The sequence below is a fragment of the Dryobates pubescens genome, chromosome 7, assembly GCF_014839835.1.
Source record: "Dryobates pubescens isolate bDryPub1 chromosome 7, bDryPub1.pri, whole genome shotgun sequence".
NCBI lineage: Eukaryota > Metazoa > Chordata > Aves > Piciformes > Picidae > Dryobates > Dryobates pubescens.
The window spans coordinates 44,488,819-44,512,811 of record NC_071618.1 but is presented as its reverse complement, the minus strand read 5'-3'; the positions used below and the strand labels follow the sequence as shown (position 1 = coordinate 44,512,811).

Here is a 23,993-nt window from a genome sequence, read left to right as displayed (position 1 = left end):
AGAATCAATAAGGTTGGAAGAGACCTCAAAGAACATCAAGTGTGGGAGAAAGAAGTGGAGGGGGTGGAAAGTCCTCTCATGGTCTTTTACATAGGACAGTTGAACAGGAAGGAAACAGATTTCAGAGGACAGTGATCTAATAAAGCCAGAAATGAAATGATTGCCATGGCTACAGAGTCATTTGTTTTCTAAGGCTGGAAGAGAAGGTTTTCTCCCTTCGTGTCCTTTGTTACACGAACGCTATCAAAGCCTGCAACAAGTGGTGGGCTTGATATCTATGCATATTAATGCCTGCGGCTCTGAAAGAAGCCTGGGAACAACAATGTGCAGCCAAGAGCCCATCCTTCCTGCTGGCTTCTTGCTCTGCACTCTAAAACATAAATAAATCCCTGGCCATTGCTTTGCTGCCCTCCTGTTGCTCAGCACGCTGCACAGGCACTGAATGGGGAAAGCACTCCTCAAAAGCGGAGCCCTTTGGGAGCCTGCCCCAGCATTAGTATTCCGCAGCTGTCGCTGCCTGTGCCCGTCAGCACCAGATGCCTGCAGAGCCAGCCTCAGAAGACCACCAAAGCACAGCACAAAACCATCATTAGAAGCTCAGGGTTATAGGTACAGCAGAGCAAATAATCTGTCTGGAGCTTCAGTGCCTCTTTGTAATTTTGCTGCCACACTTCTGCACCTCTCCTGATGCAGCTTCTGCACTTCCAAACCGGCAGCCTGCTTTGTTTCAGCGAGAGGAAGCAGGAATATGAGGCAAGGAGCAAAGAGAAACAGCCCTGAAACCCACGAGCAGTTGCAAACGGTTTCTCTGTTGCTAACAAGCCTTTTTGCTTCAGCTGAGAAGGGGCAGGGGGAAACGACACCCTTTCTCATGACAGAGTTGAATTTGCCCCTGGCAAACTGTCACAGAAGCAAATGAAAGCTCTGCATATCTATCAGCCTTCCTCTGTTACTAGCTAATCCCACAGAAAGCATCAAAATGCTGAGGCATCTCTTTCAAAATAAGCTCCACAGTTCTCACAGCTGTGACATTTTCCCCCCCCCCATCCTACGACAGACAGAGATTAGTTATCTCTGAGCTAGCAAAGCACTAGCAGGGCTGAGAGGAAATTACTACCAGGATTGAATTTATTTCATCATTCTGAACTTTTTACTCCCCTGTTAGGTTGTGTTAGCCACCAATGAGAGGTTGAAGTATGCCACAGTCAGCCCAAAACACTGCAGGGCTGTCACACTTGATGTCCTAAAGCTAGGAGCTGAAAGTGGCCTCATTTCTTGTGACTGAGCTTTGGATGAATCTTTCTCTGCCTGTTATTTCTCTTTTGTTGCTGATGCAGTATTGCTGAGTGGAAGGAAAAGGAAAGCCCTGCAAAGTAGGATGGCAGCCTTGTCACAGAATCATAGGATGGTTTGGGTTGGAAGGGAGCTCTAAAAGTCACCTAGCCCAACCCTTCTGCAGCAAGGAGGCATGTCCTCAACTAGCTCAGGTTGCCCAGAGCCCTGTCAAGACTCACCTTGAACATCTCCAGGGATGAAGCCTCAACCACCTCCCTGGGCAACCTGTCCCAGCGTTCCACCACCCTCATGGTAAAGAACCTGTTCCTAACATCCAGTCTAAATCTGCTCTGCTCTGGTTTGAAGCCATTGCCCCTCCTATCACTGCAGGCCATCCTTCTTGTAGGCCCCCTTCAGGTACTGGAAGGCTGCCATTAGGTCTCCCTGGAGCCTCCTCTTCTCCAGGCTGAACAACCCTCAGCCTGTCTTCATAGCAGAGTTGTTCCTACCCCCTGATCATGTCACTCTGCTGGACCCACTCCATCAGGTCCATGTCCTTCCTATATTGAGGGCTCCAGACCTGAATGCTCCTGACCTGGCCTTAAAAACCTCCAGAGATGAGACTTCCACCACCTCCCTGGGCTACCTGTGCCAGTGTCTCACCACCCTCATGGTGAACAACATATCACAGAATCATAGAATCAATAAGCTTGGAAAAGACCTCAGAGACATCAAGTCCAACCTTCACCCAACACCTCAGGAATAACTAAACCTAAGTGCCATGTCCAATCCTTTCTTGAACACCTCCAGGGATGGTGACTCCACCACCTCCCTGGGCAGCACATCCCAATGGCCAATCTCTCTTTCTCAGAAGAACTTTCTCCTCACCTTCAGCCTAAACTTCCCCTGGCCCAGCTTGAGACTGTGTCCTCTTGTTCTGGTGCTGGGTGCCTGGGAGAAGAGACCAACCCCCACTTGGCTACAACCTCCCTTCAGGGAGTTGTAGAGAGCAAGAAGGTCTCCCCTGAGCCTCCTCTTCTGCAGGCTAAGCAACCCCAGCTCCCTCAGCCTCTCCTCACAGGGCTGTGCTCGATGCAATGTTGGCCTGAGCAACCTGCTCTCACTGTCCCTGCTTTCAGCAAAGGGCTTGGACTGACCCAAAGCTGCCTTCCAGCCTCAACTTTCTGTAGTCCAGTGCTATGCCACTGTATCCCACACACAAGCATTTGCCCCTTCATTGCAGTGAAATTTGATGACAAAAAGCCACACAAACCTGTTGTGCACAGCCAAAGCTGTGCTGTGCAGCAAGGATACTTCCTTCTTTGCTCAGCCCCAGAGGGAAACAACACTGCTCTCTACCTCTGGCAGCAGAATAGAACCCAAGCAAGATGTGCAGCAGAGGACATTTCAGATTTCCCTGATGTATGAAGCACCTGAATTTGCAACACTGACAAATGCTGCAGGCTTAGAGCTCCATGTCATTTGGGTCCAATTTCCTCCTCCTTTAAGTAGCCTTGGTGTTATAACAACACCTTCTGGAAGTGCAGCAGGATGCTGGCAAGCCCACTGCCAATTGTTTTTACAACTGTACTTAATGCAGTTGGTTGGTGGCCATTGTACAGGCACTCAAGTTCTCCATGGAGATAGGAAACAATGGACTACAGCATACCATCACACTGCAGTAAAGGAATAGGATGACATCCTTACACTAATTAAATGGCATTGTTTGGGGACATATACTTAGAAGATGCTCAGTCCAGCAGTGCCTGGGTCAGAACCAGTTTGAACCAACCTAATATAAAGTAGGCTTAATACATTATGAGACTCAAGCTTTGTGACAGGGTTTTCAAAGTGCAGAGCAAAAGCAGCGCTCTGCCTGGTGCTGGGTAGTGTTCATCACCTGTCAGGGGAAGGCAGACAGGGTTTGAAATGATACACAGAATGCTAAGGGTTAGAAGGGACCTTGAAAGATCATCTAGTTGCCTAGCTGGAAGGTGTCCAGAGAAGGGCAACAAGGCTGGGAGGGGTCTGGAGCACAGCCCTGTGAGGAGAAGCTGAGGGAGCTGGGGTTGTTTAGCCTGGAGAAGAGAAGGCTCAGGGGAGACCTTCTTGCTGTCTACAACTCCCTGAAGGGAGGTTGTAGCCAGGTGGGGGTTGGTCCCTTCTCCCAGGCAACCAGCACCAGAACAAGAGGACATAGTCTCAAGCTGTGCCAGGAGAGGTTTAGGCTGGAGGTGAGGAGAAAGTTCTTCCCAGAGAGTGATTGCCCATTGGAATGTGCTGCCCAGGGAGGTGGTGGAGTCACCATCACTGGAGGTGTTCAAGAGGGGATTGGACATGGCACTTGAAGCCATGGTTTAGTTAGTCCTGAGGTGTTGGGTGACGAGTTGGACTTGATGATCTTTGAGGTCTTTCCCAACCTCCTTGGTTCTATGATTCTAAGCTGAAAGCATTTTCCCCAGGACATGACCCAAAATTGCAAGCTGAGGGGGTGGTAGGGCACAGCTCTGGTGTCACCAATCAAATCCAGTACAGAAAAGCTGGCTGCCTGGACTTTGTCTCCTGATCATTAGAAAAATTGTATCTGACAGTGGGGATCCAGAAACTTATTTAAGCAACAGAACTGAGGAATAAGTTGGAGTAAATCTCTCTCTCCCAGACACACACATACACACTGAGCAGATGGAGGAAGGACAGCCAGCTCCCTGCTAGCTGCAGCAGCTCAGGAGACAAACATTAGGAGCACTGTCTGACCCAGCTCTTGCTGGAATCAATGTAAGCCCTCTGCTCAGGACCACAATGATGGAAAGTAAGCCCTGCCAGGCTTCAGCCTGAGTATGCAATCTCAAAACAACGGCCAGCCTGCCTCACCCCTAATGCTCATGGCACTTCAAACATCCAAATTATAAATCCCAGGTTTTCATCTATGCACTTTTGATCTGCCTCCTTGGCATGGAGAGCATGTCCATGGGTGAATTCTGGAGACAGGCAGCCCCCTGCACTTTGACAAGGGACACGAGGAGCTGTGCATGGAATAAGCATCGCTGCAGTTCGAAGTGCTGTGCACACAGTATGCCTCAGAACTAAGAAACTGCCTGGGGTGGGAAGAGAGAGCACTGAGAATGCTCTCCTTAAAAACATGGCACTTTGCACTGGTGGAACAGAGAGAATAATCCAGAGAGCAGGATTCATCTCTTATCAGTTGGATAACCTGATGTTCAGCTGGCTAGTGTAACCATCTAGAATCACTTAGAAAGATACTAGAGCAGAGTTTGTTCTCATTTTGCCTGGCCTTCATGTGAGCTCCAATAGTTATGATTTACAGAATAGAATCCAGAGTTAACCAGGTTGGAGAAGACCTGAGAGATCATCAAGTCCAACCTCTCACCCAACACCATGCCTTAAAACCTCCAGGGATGAGGCTTCCACCACCTCCCTGGGCAACCTGTGCCAGGGTCTCACCACCCTCATGGGCAAGAATTTCTTCCTAACATCCAATCTGAATCTACCCATTTCTAGGGTTTTTATTCCATTCCCCTACTCCTGTCATTACCTCACACCCTAAAGTCCCTCACCTGCCCCATTTCCCCCTTTTTCCCCTCAAACCCACAGCACCTGGGCTCTGCTGGAGCCTCCTCCCACCCCAGCTGTGGCCACTTGGCCCTCCCCACCCACTGCCCTATTTAATCCCCACCAGGAAGGGCAGCAGCCCTAAGCTGAGCCCATCTGGGCTGAGGATCCTCCTCTCCTCCCTGGTGAGTGCCCCTGGTGCACACTGGGTGTGGGTGGTGGTGACAAAAGGCCGGGGGGCCTGGTGGCCCCCTGGCTGTTAGGGCCAGGATTGCTGACTGCTCCAATATCCTCCACGGGTGCTGGCTGGGGCTCCTCACTGGGGCTGAGCTCCTCTGGGTGGTGTCTTGGCTGGTGAGGGTCTTGCCCCTGGCTCTGGGATGGCTACAAAAACGGTGGTGGTGACTGGGGGTTTGACTTGGGGAGTTTTGTTGTCTTACAGAATAGAATCAACCAGGTTGGAAGAGACCTTTGAGATCACTATCTTAGAGCTGATGTTAGGCAGACTTGGAGGAGGAAGTGGTCCTCACCTGCAGGATGTGTAGGCAAAGGGCAAGCTGTGGGTGTAGGTGCCCTGGGTGAGGAAGGTGAAGGGAGGTCACTGCTCTGTTTGCTGCAAAGCATGAGCTGGATGCCCTTTGCTGATGTGTATAACCAAGACTTTCCTTGTCAGTGTCCTCACCTTTCTCTCATGGAGCTGGCACTCAGCACATCATCAACCTTCACCTCCCAGGTGAGTTTTATCCTGCTTCCTAAGCTCCATTAGAGCTTGTACTGGGCTGTGCTCCACTATGGTCACTCTGCTCACACTCAGTTCATGGAGCAGAGCAGCACAGCATGGGGTGGGGGGGGAGGTTGGAAAGGGTCTCTAAAGATCATCTAACACAACCTCCTGCTAAAGCAGGGGCACCCACAGCAGGTTGCCCAGGATCACAATGTCCAGGTGGATTTGGAATCTCCAGAGAAGGAGACTCCACAATGTCTCTGTCAGCCTGCTCCAGGACTCCAAAAACCTCACAGCAAAGGTTCCCCTCGTGGAAGTTCTGCTGGAATTTAATCTGAGACAGCTGAGGGCTATACCTTGACCATAGATAGCTGTACCTGGAGTAGCTTCCTGGAATGTTACAGAATGCAGAATGAACCAGGTTGGAAAAGACCTCAGAGATCATCAAGTCCAACCTATTGCCCCAAACCATCTAATCAACTAACCCATGGCACCAAGTGCCTCAGCCAGGCTCTTCCTAAACACCTCCAGGGATGGTGACTCCACCACCTCCCTGGGCAGCACATCCCAATGGCCAATCTCTCTTGCTGGGAAGAATTTCTTCCTAACCTCCAGCTTAAACCTTCCCTGGCACAGCTTGAGACTGTGTCCTCTTGTTCTGGTGCTGGGTGCCTGGGAGAAGAGACCAACCCCCACCTGGCTGCAACCTCCCTTCAGGGAGTTGGAGAGAGCAAGAAGGTCTCCCCTGAGCCTCCTCTTCTCCAGGCTAAGCAACCCCAGCTCCCTCAGCCTCTCCTCCCAGGGCTGTGCTCCAGACCCCTCCCCAGCTTTGTTGCCCTTCACTGGACACCTTCCAGCAGCTCAACATCTTTCCTAACCTGAGGGGCCCAGAACTGGACACAGCACTGGTGAGGCCACACCTTGAGTCCTGAGTACAGGGCACAATGACCTCCCTGCTCCTGCTGGCCACACTGTTCCTGATCCAGGCCAGGATGCCATTGGCCTTCTTGGCCATGTGGGCACACTGCTGGCTCATCTTCAGCTGCTGTCAGCCACTACCCCCAGGACCCTTCCTGCCTGGCTGCTCTCAGCCACTCTGACCCCAGCCTGTAGCACTGCAGGGGGTTGTTGTGGCCAAAGTGTAGAACCCGGTACTTAGATGTGTTCAATCTCCTGCCCTTGGACTCTGCCCATCTGTCCAGCCTGGCAAGGTCCCTCTGCAGAGCTCTCCTACCCTCTAACAGATCAACACCTGGCCCCAGCTTAGTGTCATCTGCAAATTTACTGATGATGGACTCAATGCCCTCATCCAGATCATCAATAAAGATATTGAACAGGCTGGGTCCCAGCACTGATCCTTGGGGCACACCACTAATGCCTGGCTGCCAGCTGGCTGTGGCACCATTCACCACCACTCTGTGGGCTCAGCCTTTCAGCCAGTTCCTAACCCAGTGCAGCCAGCTTGCAATTTGGTCACAGACATCCAATCAGTTTAACCTTCTATAATGTTGCTCACCCTACTTCCAAGAAGTGAAGGAAGTGGGGCTTTGCTGTGCCAGAATGAACATCACAGCACTAGTCTGATGCTAATCAATGTCAGCAACCATGAAAAGGAAAAGATGTGAATCCATTTCAAAAACAGTTGATGAAGTTATACTCACTGCTGGTAGAGGACATGCGGCTGTACTCAGACCTGCAAGACAAAGGTTTGAGTTAGACCTCATTCAGTCCAGAAGAGGCAATTAAAAACCTCTCAACTCTAACTCTCCCTTTGCATTGAAATAGTGCAACACCCATTGCAGGTTATTTTTGTGCTAGGATAATAACCAGGACAGGGTTCTGAAGGTGGCCTCAGAGCTGCTGGCATCTCACATAGATTCCAAAGCACATACCTACAGTGAGTAAAGTTGGATCCAGGGGCTGTTCATGATACCTGACTTCAGGCATAAAAATTGAAGCTTAAGAGGCTCTCTACAAGGGAAAAAAATGTTTCATAGAAACAGTAAGGTTGGAAAAGTCCTCAGAGATCATCAAGTCCAACCTGTCACCCAACACCTCAGGACTAACTAAACCATGGCTTCAAGTGCCACATCCAGGCTCTTCCTAAACACCTCCAGGGATGGTGACTCCACCTGGGCAGCACATTCCAATGGTCAATCTCCCTTTCTGGGAAGAACTTTTTCCTAACATCCAGTGTAAACCTGCCCTGGCACAGCTTGAGACTGTGTCCTCTTGTTCTGGTGCTGGGTGCCTGGGAGAAGAGACCAACCCCCACCTGGCTACAACCTCCCTGCAGGGAGTTGTGGAGGGCAAGGAGGTTTCCCCTGAGCCTCCTCTTCTGCAGGCTAAGCAACCCCAGCTCCCTCAGCCTCTCCTCCCAGGGCTGTGCTCCAGACCCCTCCCCAGCCTTGTTGCCCTTCTCTGGACACATTCAAGTATCTCAATGTCCTTAAGTTATGGAGCCCAGAACTGGACCCAGGACTCAAGGTGTGGCCTAACCAGTGCTGAGCACAGGGCAGAATGACTTCCCTGCTCCTGCTGGCCACACTGTTCCTGATGCAGGCCAGGATGCCTGGGCACACAGCTGGCTCATGTTCAGAGCTGTCAGGTGTGGAAGTCAACTCTATTTCAATTCTTCTCCTCATCCTCTCTAAATGCTGCTCTGCAGATTTCTTTCTTTGGTTTTTTTTTAAGAGCTCCACTCAAAGAGCAGAATTTTCATTGTCCCTTGGTCACAACTGGCAGGGCAGACACTAAGTACCGAAACAAACAAACAAGGAAAAAACCCCAAACAGATCATTCCTACTTCTGAGGCCCTGCCTGTGACTTGTGGGTGTCTGGAGTTCAGTCACACAGTCTCCATTCTCACAGGGTCCCCAGAACAGACCTCACTCACCAGAGCTCTCTGCCACAATCAGCATCTCTCACGCATGCCCTGCAGTGCCCTGAATGTAGCAGCAAAATTGTTCAGGGAGCTCTAATGCAGTTAGAATAGAATAGAATTAACCAGCTTGGAAGAGACCTTTGAGATCATCAAGTCCAACCTAGCACCCAACACCATCTCATCAACTAAACCATGGCACCTCCAGGGATGGTGACTCCACCACCTCCCTGGGCAGCACATCCCAATGGCCAATCTCTCTTGCTGGGAAGAACTTCTTCCTAATATCCAGCCTAAACCTCCCCTGGTGCAGCTTGGGGCTGTGTCCTCTAGGGGCTGGCTAAGTCGTGCTGTGCAGACCATGAAGCTGCAGGGTGTTGTCAGCAGCCAGTCAGCCACATCCACATCATCTGGCACTGTGTATGTTTGGAAGGGTGTGAAAACTGTGTTACATGTCACTTTTCACAAGCCCACAGGCAAGCAATATACACCCAGCTGCCTCCAAGCGTCCTGGGCAAGGATTCATTTAGTTTGCACTTCCATTTGAAAACAGCCTGGGGCTGTCCTGCAGCCTATCTGCATTCAGCAGTTGGAGGCCAATTCAGTATGGATCCACACTGTTTGCACTTCAGATCGAAGCCACACAGTGTTTTGCCTTTTGCTTACTGCAAGCCAAAGCAGCTTTCTGTTCCTTCACACTGCTGTTTTATTATCCCAAAGCACTGCAGGGCATATCACAGGACATGGAGCATTGAGTCTCCTCAGCTGAGGAAGTGGCACTCTGGGTACAGGCAGGACATCAAGAAGGAGACAAGGGGAAAAAGAGAACGATGAGGAGTGAGAAAGGAGGAGACACCAGGGTGCTTGGAGACTAATTGCACAGAAAAGTTTTAATAGGCTTTAGAATTGTATTGAGGGGGTTTGGTAGTTCTAATGTGGATCAAGGTAATGTTGAATTCATGTTTGTTGCATAACTGACAAATTGAATTAAAAATAAAAGGCTAATCAAGCTCAAAAGCTTATGTCAACTGCAGATGTCCAAATGAGGACTGTACCCTCCCTAAGCTCCCTTCATAGGCAACAAAAAGAGGGGTCTGGTGTTCCTCTCTGTTGTTCAATCTCTCTCTGATCCAGAAATGAAAACTACAGAAACTAATGTAGGATCCTCAGCCCCATGTCCAAAAGCAAATGGGATGAATTTGAGTCTCTCAGGGTCAATCTGAAACACCTTTTGTCTCCCTCTGACTCCTTTCTTAGAACTGGTCTTGAATCTAGTCCTTAAGAACAGAAAAGCTGGGGAGGGGTCTGGAGCACAGCCCTGTGAGGAGAGGCTGAGGGAGCTGGGGTTGCTTAGCCTGCAGAAGAGGAGGCTCAGGGGAGACCTTCTTGCTCTCTACAACTCCCTGAAGGGAGGTTGTAGCCAGGTGGGGGTTGGTCTCTTCTCCCAGGCAAGCAGAACAAGAGGACACAGTCTCAAGCTGTGCCAGGGGAGGTTCAGGCTGGATGTGAGGAAGAAATTCTTCCCAGCAAGAGAGATTGGCCATTGGGATGTGCTGCCCAGGAAGGTGGTGGAGTCACCATCCCTGGAGGTGTTCAAGAGAGGATTGGACATGGCATTTGAAGCCATGGTTTAGTTGATTAGGTGGTGTTGGGTGATAGGTTGGGCTCAATGACCTCTGAGGTCTTTTCCAACCTGGTTAATTCTACTCTATCCTAAACAACAGTGTTAGTAAGATCCTTAATACGTTCAAACCACTAGCACAAATCATTCAGGAGGATGACATGCACTGGAGGGTGGCTTACAAAACACAGGGTTTTTTTTCCTTATGGTCAGCTATTTAGGATATCAAATTCTGAAGTTTCTATGAATTTTGAAGCTTTTTGGGCTAGTGTCCACAATGAACACTGACAAGATCATGCATTAGAAAAATTAAGTACTGCAAGGCTCATCTCCTGCACCATGCAGACTTTCTGGATCTCCAGCAGCTCTTGTTCCTTCACATTCTTTCCATCCCCCTTTTAAACAACTGAAATATTGGCTCCTAGCAGTTCCCTTGGAAGAGGATTTTTCCATTAGGATAACTCAAGGGTAAAGCATTCAAGGGCTTTAATGGTGACAGACTGGGGCCATACTGGGGCTCAGAGATTCCCAGCCAATTACATGGTCTTGCAGCAAGCTGCTTCCTCTGATAGATACATTAGAGATAAAAGGAAAGAGACATTCAGGACAGGAACAGAACAAATGGAGGACTGTTCCCTTTATAGACACGTAATGCAGAAAAAAAATGATCAAAAAGGGTATTGAAGCAGTAGGAGGTACTGAAAAGGAGGGCTCATCACTCAGTCAAAGGACACACCAGTCTGCAAGGCATGTGTGCTCAACGGTCAGACCACCAGCAAAGAAGAGCTGTGGAGATGTCAAGCAGCATTAAAATAGGAATGTAGAAGCTTCAGATAAATGTGGGTCCTCAGTTCCCACTGGTGCTGTTGAAGGATCAGGGTTGTGTGTTACCACAGAGTGTAAGACCATCAGGAGAACAAAAGACCTTGAACAAACCTCTGGGATTACTCATTGCTGAGCAGCAGAAGAGGATAGAATTAACCAGGTTGGAAAAGACCTTCAAGATCGAGTCCAGCTTATCACCCAACACCATCTAATCAACTAAACCATGGCACCCAGTGCCTCATCCAGTCTCTTCTTAAACACCTCTGTGCTCCAGACCCCTCCCCAGCTTTGTTATCACAGTATCACAGTAACTAAGGTTGGAAGAGACCCCAAGGATCATCAAGTCCAACCTGTTCCAACAGACCTCACAACTAGACCATGGCACCAAGTGCCACGTCCAATCTCCCCTTGCCCTTCTCTGGACACCTTCCAGCAACTCAGCATCTTTCCTAACCTGAGGGGCCCAGAACTGGACACAGGACTCAAGGTGTGGCCTGAGCAGTGCTGAGCACAGGGGCAAAATGACTTCCCTGCCCCTGCTGGCCACACTCTTCCTGATGCAGGCCAGGATGCCATTGGCCTTCTTGGCCTTATGGGCATACTGCTGGCTCATGTTCAGCCTACTATGGATCAGTACCCCCAGGTCCCTCAGAGCCTCAAAATACCCAAGAAAGGGAAACAGTCCACTGAATTTCAGTAAGTGCAACTTGCAGTTACTGAGCCCAATATATAACCCCCCTCTAAGCCTGTTAGTCTGGGTAAGAAGCACAGCTCTGTTACATCTCTGAACATATTCAAGCAATGTAGTTACACCAGCATCACACTCTGCTTGGGTAGCTTTGCATGCTGATCAGCCAGGGCACAGCATCCTGCTAATACATCACCAGCAATGGCATCTACAGCACTAGACATATATGCTCAAGAGAACTGTCTGGGACTAAGGCCATGAAGCAGTCTGCACCTCTACCCTTCCAAAACAGACTGGCAAGTAGTCTGCTGGGAAGGGTCACTAGGCCATGGTAAAACAAGTCACCAGCCCATGGTAAATCACAACCCAGAATCATATGGGAAGAGCTGAACAGTCTCATCCCAAATAATGCCATCAACCATAATAAGTACTCAACAACATGGAGAACTCTGTCCCAGTGTTCAGGGACATCTCCATCTTTTGAATGCCCTGGCAGGCTGTAACTAAGGTTTCTGAGCCAGGCAGCATGACCACGAGGCAGCTTACTGTGTCAAATGAACACACATCACAGAATCACCAAGGTTGGAAGAGACCTCAAAGACCATCAAGTCCAACCTTTCACCACAGACCTCATGACTAAACCATGGCTCTCAGGTTATTCTAACACAATGCTACTCCATGACATGCCCAAGGTCTCCATTACCAGGACTCCTTATTCCCCCACAAAGAAGAAACTGTGGGAAGTTTCCTAGCCCTACTGCTGTCTGCATCCTTTGCTTGCCCAGGACTGATGGAATGGCCCCTGCTGGATCCACATTTCCCCTGCCTTCTCTTCTTTGAGTGGTTTCAGGTTTCGGTGTCTCATATTGAGAGCCATATTTAACAGCTTCTCTGCCTTGCCTCCCTTGGAGCACAGGGGAGGATTCCATTTTACAGCAGCTAAAGCACACTGTGTGAGTCAGAAGATTTAGCTGTGTCTTGGGTTTCTTCTCAATAAATTCCTGTGGGTCAGGTTACAATCTGCTTAACCAATATCAGACCAACACAAATCTATTACCTTCATCCTACTTCTACTCATGTAAACAAGATGACTGTCATGGAGCAACTCAGAGCCACTTAGCTCAAAATGCCTCATGCTGGATTTCTAATAGAGTCATGAAGACAGCTGATGGATTCCTGTCACTCAGCTCTAACTGCCACACTCAGGAGCTCATCACCAACATTCCTTGAGGCCCCATGTGAGAAACTACAGCGTAGGGATGGAAGGTTGTCTGTAATCTTCCAAAAAGTATTCACTGAGGCAGAGCCAGTGTGCTTTAGTAAGCCTGTGCACACCAGCCTGAGAACACCACTCATTCCACAGCACTCCCCACTGGGAACAGGGTGTCCCTCCAGGGATGTCCACCATCAGAATTCAGGTGGTGAATACAATAGAATAGAATTAACCAGGTTGGAAAAGACCTTTGATATCATCAAGTCCAACCTATCACCCAACACCATCTGATCAACTAAACCATGGCACCAAGTGCCTCAGCCAGGCTCTTCCTAAACACCTCCAGGGATGGTGACTCCACCACCTCCCTGGGCAGCACATTCCAATGGCCAATCTCTCTTTCTGGGAAGAACTTCTCCCTCACATCCAGCCTAAACCTCCCCTGGTGCAGCTTGAGACTGTGTCCTCTTGTTCTGGTGCTGCTTGTTTTGTTGCTTTGGTAGTATTAGGGAGCTAATCATTAAAAGGTGAACCCTTTAAGACATGGGCTCTTAACTGCTTGCTATGGGAGCAAGTGAAATTCTGATGGGAATTGTCATAGATGCTGAAATCCTCACTAATGACACCCATCTCACTGAAGTGTTATGCTCAGGTAAGGCATATGCTCTTGATAAACAGGAGAGAGCTTTCCTTGGACACAGCTGACATGAGAGAGTGTTCCCTGGACACAGCTGACATGAGAGAGCTTTCCTTGGACACAGCTGACATGAGAGAGCATTCCTTGGACACAGCTGACATGAGAGAGATTTCCTTGGACACAGCTAACTGCGACAGCATTCCTTGGACACAGCTGACATGAGAGAGCGTTCCTTGGACACAGCTGACATGAGAGAGCGTTCCCTGGACACAGCTGACATGAGAGAGCGTTCCTTGGACACAGCTAACTGCGACAGCATTCCTTGGACACAGCTGACATGAGAGAGCGTTCCTTGGACACAGCTGACATGAGAGAGCGTTCCCTGGACACAGCTGACATGAGAGAGCTTTCCTTGGACACAGCTGACATGAGAGAGCGTTCCCTGGACACAGCTGACATGAGAGAGCGTTCCTTGGACACAGCTGACATGAGAGAGCGTTCCTTGGACACAGCTGACATGAGAGAGCTTTCCTTGGACACAGCTGACATGAGAGAGCTTTCCTTGGACACAGCTGACATGAGAGAGCGTTCCTTGGACACAGCTGACATGAGAGCGTTCCTTGGACACAGCTGACATGAGAGAGCGTTCCCTGGACACAGCTGACATGAGAGAGCGTTCCTTGGACACAGCTGACATGAGAGAGCGTTCCTTGGACACAGCTGACATGAGAGAGCTTTCCTTGGACACAGCTGACATGAGAGAGCGTTCCTTGGACACTGCTGACATGAGAGAGCTTTCCTTGGACACAGCTAACTGCGACAGCATTCCTTGGACACAGCTGACATGAGAGAGCATTCCTTGGACACAGCTGACATGAGAGAGCGTTCCCTGAACACACCTGACATGAGAGAGCTTTCCTTGGACACAGCTGACATGAGGGAGCGTTCCTTGGACACAGCTGACATGAGAGAGCTTTCCTTGGACACAGCTGACATGAGAGAGCTTTCCTTGGACACAGCTGACATGAGAGAGAGTTCCCTGGACACAGCTGACATGAGAGAGCGTTCCCTGGACACAGCTGACATGAGAGAGCTTTCCTTGGACACAGCTGACATGAGAGAGCGTTCCTTGGACACAGCTGACATGAGAGAGCTTTCCTTGGACCACAGCTGACATGAGAGAGCGGTTCCCTTGGACACAGCTGACATGAGAGAGCTTTCCTTGGACACAGCTGACATGAGAGAGCGTTCCTTGGACACAGCTGACATGAGAGAGCGTTCCTTGGACACAGCTGACATGAGAGAGCGTTCCTTGGACACAGCTGACCTGCGCCGAGCAGTTCCTTGGACACAGCTGACATGAGAGAGCGTTCCTTGGACACAGCTGACATGAGAGAGCGTTCCATGGACACAGCTGACATGAGGAGAGCGTTCCTTGGACACAGCTGACTGAGGAGAGCGTTCCTTGGACACAGCTGACATGAGAGAGCGTTCCCTGGACACAGCTGACATGAGAGAGCTTCCTTGGACACAGCTGACATGAGGGAGCGTTCCTTGGACACAGCTGACATGAGAGAGCGTTCCTTGGACACAGCTGACATGAGAGAGCGTTCCCTGGACACAGCTGACATGAGAGAGCTTTCCTTGGACACAGCTAACTGCGACAGCATTCCTTGGACACAGCTGACATGAGAGAGCGTTCCTTGGACACTGCTGACATGAGCGAGCTTTCCTTGGACACAGCTAACTGCGACAGCATTCCTTGACACAGCTGACATGAGAGAGCGTTTCCTTGGACACAGCTGACATGAGAGAGCGTTCCCTGGACACAGCTGACATGAGGAGAGCGTTCACCTGGACACAGCTGACATGAGAGAGCTTTCCCTTGGACACAGCTGACATGAGAGAGCGTTCCTTGGACACATGCTGACATGAGAGAGATTTCCTTGGACACAGCTGAACATGAGACAGCAGTTCCCTTGGACACAGCTGACATGAGAGAGCTTTCCTTGGACACTGCTGACATGAGAGAGCTTTCCTTGGACACAGCTGACATGAGAGAGCGTTCCTTGGACACAGCTACCTGCGACAGCATTCCTGGACACAGCTGACATGAGAGAGCGTTCCTTGGACACAGCTGACATGAGAGAGCGTTCCTTGGACACAGCTGACATGAGAGAGCTTTCCTTGGACACAGCTGACATGAGAGAGCGTTCCCTGGACACAGCTGACATGAGAGAGCTTTCCTTGGACACAGCTAACTGAGACAGCATTCCTTGGACACAGCTGACATGAGAGAGCATTCCTTGGACACAGCTGACATGAGAGAGCTTTCCTTGGACACAGCTGACATGAGAGAGCGTTCCTTGGACACAGCTGACATGAGAGCGTTCCTTGGACACAGCTGACATGAGAGCGTTCCTTGGACACAGCTGACATGAGAGAGCGTTCCTTGGACACAGCTGACATGAGAGAGCGTTCCTTGGACACAGCTAACTGCGACAGCATTCCTTGACACAGCGGACATGAGAGAGCGTTCCTTGGACACAGCTGACATGAGAGAGCTTTCCAGGACACAGCTGACAGAGGGAGCGTTCCTTGGACACAGCTGACATGAGGAGAGCGTTCCTTGGACACAGCTGACATGAGAGAGCGTTCCTTGGACACAGCTGACATGAGAGAGCTTTCCCTGGACACAGCTGACTGAGAGAGCTTCCTGGACACAGCTACATGAGAGAGCGTTCCTTGGACACAGCTGACATGAGAGAGCGTTCCCTGGACACAGCTGACATGAGACGAGCTTTCCTTGGACACAGCTGACCTGGAGAGCGTTCCTTGGACACAGCTGACATGAGAGAGCGTTCCTTGGACACAGCTGACATGAGAGAGCGTTCCCTGGACACAGCCTGACATGAGAGAGCGTTCCCTGGACACAGCTGACATGAGAGAGCGTTCCTTGGACACAGCTGACATGAGAGAGCGTTCCTTGGACACCGCTGACATGAGAAGCTTTCCTTGGACACAGCTGACATGAGAAGAGCTATTCCTTGGACACAGCTGACATGAGAGAGCTTTCCTGGACACAGCTGACATGAGAGAGCGTTCTTGGACACAGCGGACATGAGAGAGCGTTCCTTGGACACAGCTGACATGAGAGAGCGTTCCCTGGACACCGCTGACATGAGAGAGCTTTCCTTGGACACAGCTTACTGAGGAGCGTTCCTTGGGACACAGCTGACATGAGAGAGCGTTTCCTTGGACACAGCTGACATGAGAGGCGTTCCTTGGACACAGCTGACATGAGAGAGCGTTCTTGGACACAGCTGACATGAGCGAGCGTTCCTTGGACACAGCTGACATGAGAGAGCGTTCCTTGGACACAGCTGACATGAGCGAGCGTTCCTTGGACACAGCTGACATGAGACGAGCTTTCCTTGGACACAGCTGACATGAGAGAGCTTTCTTGGACACAGCTGACATGAGAGAGCTTTCCTTGGACCACAGCTTGACATGAGAGAGCGTTCCTTGGACACAGCTGACATGAGAGAGCGTCTCCTGGACACAGCTGACATGAGAGAGCGTTCCCTGGACACAGCTGACATGAGAGAGCTTTTCTTGGACACAGCTGACATGAGAGAGCGTTCCTTGGACACAGCTGACATGAGAGAGCGTTCCCTGGACACAGCTGACATGAGAGAGCTTTCCTTGGACACAGCTGACATGAGGGAGCGTTCCTTGGACACAGCTGACATGAGAGAGCATTCCTTGGACACAGCTGACATGAGAGAGCGTTCCTTGGACACAGCTGACATGAGAGAGCGTTCCCTGGACACAGCTGACATGAGAGCGTTCCTTGGACACAGCTGACATGAGAGAGCTTTCCTTGGACACAGCTGACATGAGAGCGTTCCTTGGACACAGCTGACATGAGAGAGCTTTCCTTGGACACAGCTGACATGAGAGAGCGTTCCTTGGACACAGCTGACATGAGAGAGCATTCCTTGGACACAGCTGACATGAGAGAGCGTTCCTTGGACACAGCTGACATGAGGAGAGCGTTCCCTGGACACAAGCTGAACATTGAGAGCGTTCCTTGGACACAGCTGACATGAGAGAGCTTTCCTTGGACACAGCTGACATGAGAGAGCGTTCCCTGGACACAGCTGACATGAGAGAGCGTTTCCTTGGACACAGCTGACATGAGAGCGTTCCTTGGACACAGCTGACATGAGGGAGCGTTCCTTGGACACAGCTGACATGAGAGAGCTTTCCTTGGACACAGCTGACATCAGAGAGCGTTCCCTGGACACAGCTGACATGAGAGCATTCCTTGGACACAGCTGACATGAGAGAGCGTTCCTTGGACACAGCTGACATGAGAGAGCGTTCCCTGGACACAGCTGACATGAGAGAGCTTTCCTTGGACACAGCTACCTGCGACAGCATTCCTTGGACACAGCTGACATGAGAGAGCGTTCCTTGGACACTGCTGACATGAGCGAGCTTTCCTTGGACACAGCTAACTGCGACAGCATTCCTTGGACACAGCTGACATGAGAGAGCGTTCCTTGGACACAGCTGACATGAGAGAGCGTTCCCTGGACACAGCTGACATGAGAGAGCGTTCCCTGGACACAGCTGACATGAGAGAGCTTTCCTTGGACACTGCTGACATGAGAGAGCTTTCCTTGGACACAGCTGACATGAGAGAGCGTTCCTTGGACACAGCTGACATGAGAGAGCGTTCCCTGGACACAGCTGACATGAGAGAGCTTTCCTTGGACACAGCTGACATGAGAGAGCTTTCCTTGGACACAGCTAACTGCGACAGCGTTCCTTGGACACAGCTGACATGAGAGAGCTTTCCTTGGACACAGCTGACATGAGAGAGCGTTCCTTGGACACAGCTGACATGAGGGAGCGTTCCTTGGACACAGCTGACATGAGAGAGCGTTCCTTGGACACAGCTGACATGAGGGAGCGTTCCTTGGACACAGCTGACATGAGAGAGCGTTCCCTGGACACAGCTGACATGAGAGAGCTTTCCTTGGACACAGCTGACATGAGAGAGCTTTCCTTGGACACAGCTGACATGAGAGAGCTTTCCTTGGACACAGCTGACATGAGAGAGCGTTCCTTGGACACAGCTGACATGAGAGAGCGTTCCTTGGACACAGCTGACATGAGAGAGCGTTCCCTGGACACAGCTGACATGAGAGAGCTTTCCTTGGACACAGCTGACATGAGAGAGCGTTCCTTGGACACAGCTGACATGAGAGAGCGTTCCCTGGACACAGCTGACATGAGAGAGCTTTCCTTGGACACAGCTGACATGAGGGAGCGTTCCTTGGACACAGCTGACATGAGAGAGCATTCCTTGGACACAGCTGACATGAGAGAGCGTTCCTTGGACACAGCTGACATGAGAGAGCGTTCCCTGGACACAGCTGACATGAGAGCGTTCCTTGGACACAGCTGACATGAGAGAGCTTTTCTTGGACACAGCTGACATGAGAGAGCGTTCCCTGGACACAGCTGACATGAGAGAGCTTTCCTTGGACACAGCTGACATGAGAGAGCTTTCCTTGGACACAGCTGACATGAGAGAGCGTTCCCTGGACACAGCTGACATGAGAGAGCGTTCCTTGGACACAGCTGACATGAGAGCGTTCCTTGGACACAGCTGACATGAGGGATCGTTCCTTGGACACAGCTGACATGAGAGAGCTTTCCTTGGACACAGCTGACATCAGAGAGCGTTCCCTGGACACAGCTGACATGAGAGCGTTCCTTGGACACAGCTGACATGAGAGAGCGTTCCTTGGACACAGCTGACATGAGAGAGCATTCCTTGGACACAGCTGACATGAGAGAGCGTTCCCTGGACACAGCTGACATGAGAGAGCGTTCCCTGGACACAGCTAATATGACCAAATAAAGGTTTAGGAGTAAAAAGTTTAAGACTTCAGGTCTAAGCAACTGCCCATTTTCTGCAGTCACTGCATTTGTGTACACAACGAATTCAAGGGCCCTTGACATCAGTGACAGTGAGAATCTGTCTTTTATCTTCAACATGACATGCCCAACAACTTCTAAAATTGTGTTAGTTTGCCACCTTGGGTGTGTTAGCACAAAACCCTGCTCTGCTCCTCAAAGTAAAGACAGTGCAATAACAGCATTAGCATGACCTGCAAAATCAAGGCATTCTGAAAATCACAGCACCAAGGCTGGAAGAGACCTCAAAGATCATCAAGTCCAACCTGTCACCACAGACCTGATGACTAAACCATGGCACCAAGTGCCACGTCCAATCCCCTCCTGAACACCTCCAGGGATGGTGACTCCACCACCTCCCTGGGCAGCACATTCCAATGGCTAACAACTCTCTCTGTGAAGAACATTCTCCTCACCTCAAACCTAAACCTCCCCTGGCACAACTTGAGACTCTGTCCTCTTGTTCTGCTGCTGGGTGCCTGGGAGAAGAGACCAACCCCCACCTGGCTGCAACCTCCCTTCAGGGAGTTGGAGAGAGCAAGAAGGTCTCCCCTGAGCCTCCTCTTCTCAGGCTAAGCAACCCCAGCTCCCTCAGCCTTCTCCTCACAGGGCTGTGCTCAAGGCCTCTCCCCAGCCTCGTTGCCCTTCTCTGGACACCTTCAAGTGTCTCAGTGTCCTTAAACTGAGGGACCCAGAACTGGACACAGGACTCAAGGTCTGGCTTAACCAGTGCTGAGCACAGGGCACAATGACTTCCCTGCTCCTGCTGGCCACACTATTCCTGATGCAGGCCAGGATGCCATTGGCCTTCTTGGCCATGTGGGCACACTGCTGGCTCATGTTCAGCCAGCTGTCAACCAGCACCCCCAGGTCCCTTTTTGTTTGGCAGCTCTCCAGCCACTCTGACCCCAGCATTTCCACACTGATTTTGAGTAACTGAGTAGTAATACTTCCAGCTTGTGTGTGTGGTTGTTTCCTTTACAATTTATCCACAGTTCTTCAGACACATGTTTCTCCCCTCTTCAATTTTTCTTCCACTTGTTTTTTTTTTTTCCCCTGTCTGCTTTCTTTTCAAAAGCCCAAAAGAAAAAAAAAAAGAAGAATAATCCATTTTATCCTTCCTGTGAGGTCAAGTGTTAAAGTACAAATCCAGTAGTAAAACTATTACCAAGGAAAACTGCTCCACATACTTCTTGGCTGAAAGATTGCAGCAGCCGATAAAATAAGGGTTTTTTTTTTACACTAAACAGCCAAAGATTACATTTCCTGAGAAGATACAATTTGTATGGGCAAAGTTTCCCAGCCCAAGCCTGGTCAAACTCTTTCAAATCTCATTAATAAACAGCCAATATAAACTAATTGGCTTATAAGTTCTACTCTATTTAAGTACCTGACAACACCAGCTCAATCCATTCTTATCGGCTTCAGGAGCTCAAAATACACCATTTTTCTTCAGCAGCCTCTTTGTCAACCCTTTTTACTGAGACAAAAGCACGAGGAGGAGAGTATTTTGCAATGGATTAGGAAAATGAAGGCTTCAAATTGTAACAGATCTTGCCTGCAGCGCAGTTTTTCCTCCCCTTGTAGCTGGAAGTCGCAGCAAAACCTTAAGGGACATATATGCCCTGTAGAGTACTTGATGCAGTTGACTGTTTAGCTGCTGTAAGCAGCTTCAGCTGCACTGGCTCCATAGAAGAGCTCACACATCATTACATATGATCATCGAGATGACAAGGGCTTACAGTGCCTGGATTTACTACAGTCGCTATCCCCTATTGTTCCCCGAGTGACAGAAAGGGACCACTTGATGTCAAATCGTTACTGAATCACTCTGACAGTTAGCTGTCTCTCCTCATGCTTTCAGAGGATGATGGCTGAACTTCAAAATAATGAATTAATTAATGGTTTTACTGTCGAGTAACTGGGTTAAAAGGGAAAGCATCTCGATTCAGCAGCAGCTACGACGGGGACTGATCCGAAGCAAAAAGCTGATCTGCTAGTAAGGAGGGAAAAGCAAGCGCTGTGAACAGTTGGTTTGGTGAGAAAGCTGAAACATAAACATTGTGAAAGAGGCATATGCAACGTGTTTATCAGACTAAAATTGCTGCTAAACAGAACTAAAAATAATAGTTGAAATGCTGAAACCCACTGCTTCTCAAAATAAACTCCGGTGCAAAACACTGCGAAGTATTAATTGCCATATGTCATTGTTCAAATTCCTCTGGCAGACTCTTCCCCTAACCTCCACTTGCCAGTGTCAAGTCTGGGACAGGGATGCCTCAGGAAATCATCAGCTTTAGCACCTCATCAACACCAGACACGAGCAGCTGTCACGGTGGTCGCTGAAGGTCTAAAGGCTAATGTCACCAGCTAGGTCAAATCCTTCCACATGTCCTGTCCAAGGAACCCCAGGTTTTTCTGTTACAGATCAACACAGCAAATTCAGAGTGACTTGACCCATCTAGTGTTTTGGGGGCTCTGAGCCAGCTCTGAATTCACTAGCTAGTTATTTTGTAGTCCTTTAACCTACCTGTCCCAAAGATGAACTGCTTTCCCCAGATTTGGCTGCCAGCACCAGAAGAAGAGGACACAGTCTCAAGCTGCGCCAGGGGAGGTTTAGGCTGGATGTTAGGAAGAAGTTCATCCCAGCAGGAGAGATTGGCCATTGGGATGTGCTGCCCAGGGAGGTGGTGGAGTCACCATCCCTGGAGGTGTTTAAGAAGAGCCTGGCTGAGGCACTTGGTGCCATGGTTTAGTTGATTAGATGGTGTTGGGTGGTAGGTTGGACTTGATGATCCCGAAAGTCTTTTCCAACCTGGTTAATTCTATTCTATTCTATTCTATTCTATTCTATTCTATTCTATTCTATTCTATTCTATAAACCTGTAGTTCCAGTATCTGGAAAGGAGGCCTGCATTTTTTTTCCTTTAAGATACACATGTAATAGTTGAAAGCCTCCCACTGTTAGGTGTGTCCACAATACAAGGTGATGGAAAACGTCCTTAGCTTCTCAGACCACAGAAGAGATAAAGATACTGATTTGGATTAAGAGCTGGACATATGGAAAAAAAATTTACTATATTCTATTTCCACCTTTAAAAAAAAAAAATCACAGTATTATTACTTCAGCTTTGGTGCTGTGCACCTGATGCCACTTTACAAAGAAGAATTAGCCTTACAGTTTTGCAACAGACTAGAGACCAAAGGAGATACACCAAACAAGGAGCTGCAAGAAAGACAAATGGGAAAGCAAGGAGGCAGAAGAATGAAGACCTAGGAGAGGACAGGATTAACAGGAGTGAGCAACCTCCTTTTGCCCTTCTGGAGCCAGAGAAGGAGCAAAGGCTTGCTGTCATTCCCAGCAAGGTGACACAGCAGCAGCACGTAGCACTTCCCTCTGTCACCCACAGAGATGAGCTGAAGGTAGAAGCTGGATAGGGGATTCCCACAGATCATCCTTACAGCTCCGTGGCCTTAGAGGTGATGCAACTAACAAATACAGCAAACCTTTGGCAGTGAGGACTTGAAGTCAGGAAAAAAAAGTCATTCTCCTCGCCTCTAGTATGACACTTAGAGGTTGGACAGCCGCTAAGAAACTTTACAACACTTTGTCAGTCAGTATGTCAGTTTCATGACAACAGCAACCTAACTTCGGGATGCCTACAAATCTGACCTGCCTTTGAGGCCGGCTCTCTGATGGTCCTTCTAAGGAGTCAGCTCTGATGTTGCCTGGGTGCCACTGCCACAAGGACACCATGGATAGCCGGGCACACTTCCAAACAATCCTCCAGACAAGTTAGCTTTGGAATACAGGCATAGTGTGGCACCAAACCCTGAGCACCGTGTCTGCAGCCACAAAGCACGGCGCTGGGCCTCACCGGTAAGGCAGCACAACCTGCTTAGGAGTGCCAAGTTAAAGCCCACAGCCAAGACTTCTCGCTGCCTTCCTCCTCGCGGGTAGAAGGAGGATGATGAGGGCCTTTCCCCCACTCAGCCGAAGGAGAAAGCAAACTCTCCGGGACTTGCCAAGCCGGGCGATGCCCCGCGGAGGAAGCGCTGCCCATCTCCCCCGGGCATCACACCGGTCCCCCAGCGCTGGGGCGGGGTGCTGCCAGGGGAGCGGTCCCGTCTGTCGGGGGAAGGCTCTGCCCAGGACACCAAACCCCACGCAGGACCCCAGCCCCGGCTCCGCCGCTGCCGCGGCGCGCTCGGGGGCGGCGGCGGCGGCCGGCAACAAGTGCAACCGGCCGGCCCGGCAGCGAGATCTCCGGCGCTGCGCCGCCGCAGCCTGGCCCTGCCCGGCCCAGCCCGGCGGGGAACTAAGAGCACCCCCACCCGTCCCCCGCCACTCACCCGCCCGTCTCGGCTCCCGAGTCCACGCAGTCGTCCTCGCCGCCAGGCTGCTTCTCCATGGCGGCGGTCGGCGGCGGGGCTCCACGGCCGCCCTCCCTCCGTGCCGCGGGGAAGCGGCGGCTGCCGCGACCTGCCTCTGCCACCGCCGCTCCGCCTGTGCGAGAGGCAGCGGCTACGGCCGCCCGGCCCACTCCGGCCCGCCCGCCCGCCTG

General features: G+C 50.4%; 1 protein-coding gene across 1 annotated transcript in view; it reads right to left on the bottom strand.

The window, feature by feature from the left end:
* The window catches only part of FAM124A (family with sequence similarity 124 member A), a 40,740-nt gene extending 16,900 nt beyond the window's left edge, over nt 1-23,840 (bottom strand). The window contains exons 1-2 of the mRNA XM_054163011.1: nt 23,782-23,840; nt 7,231-7,262 (exon numbers count right to left, since the gene is read on the bottom strand). Coding sequence (XP_054018986.1) covers nt 7,231-7,262; nt 23,782-23,840 — 91 coding nt within the window. The remainder of the gene's footprint in view (nt 1-7,230; nt 7,263-23,781) is intronic.
* Nucleotides 23,841-23,993: the final 153 nt, after the last annotated feature.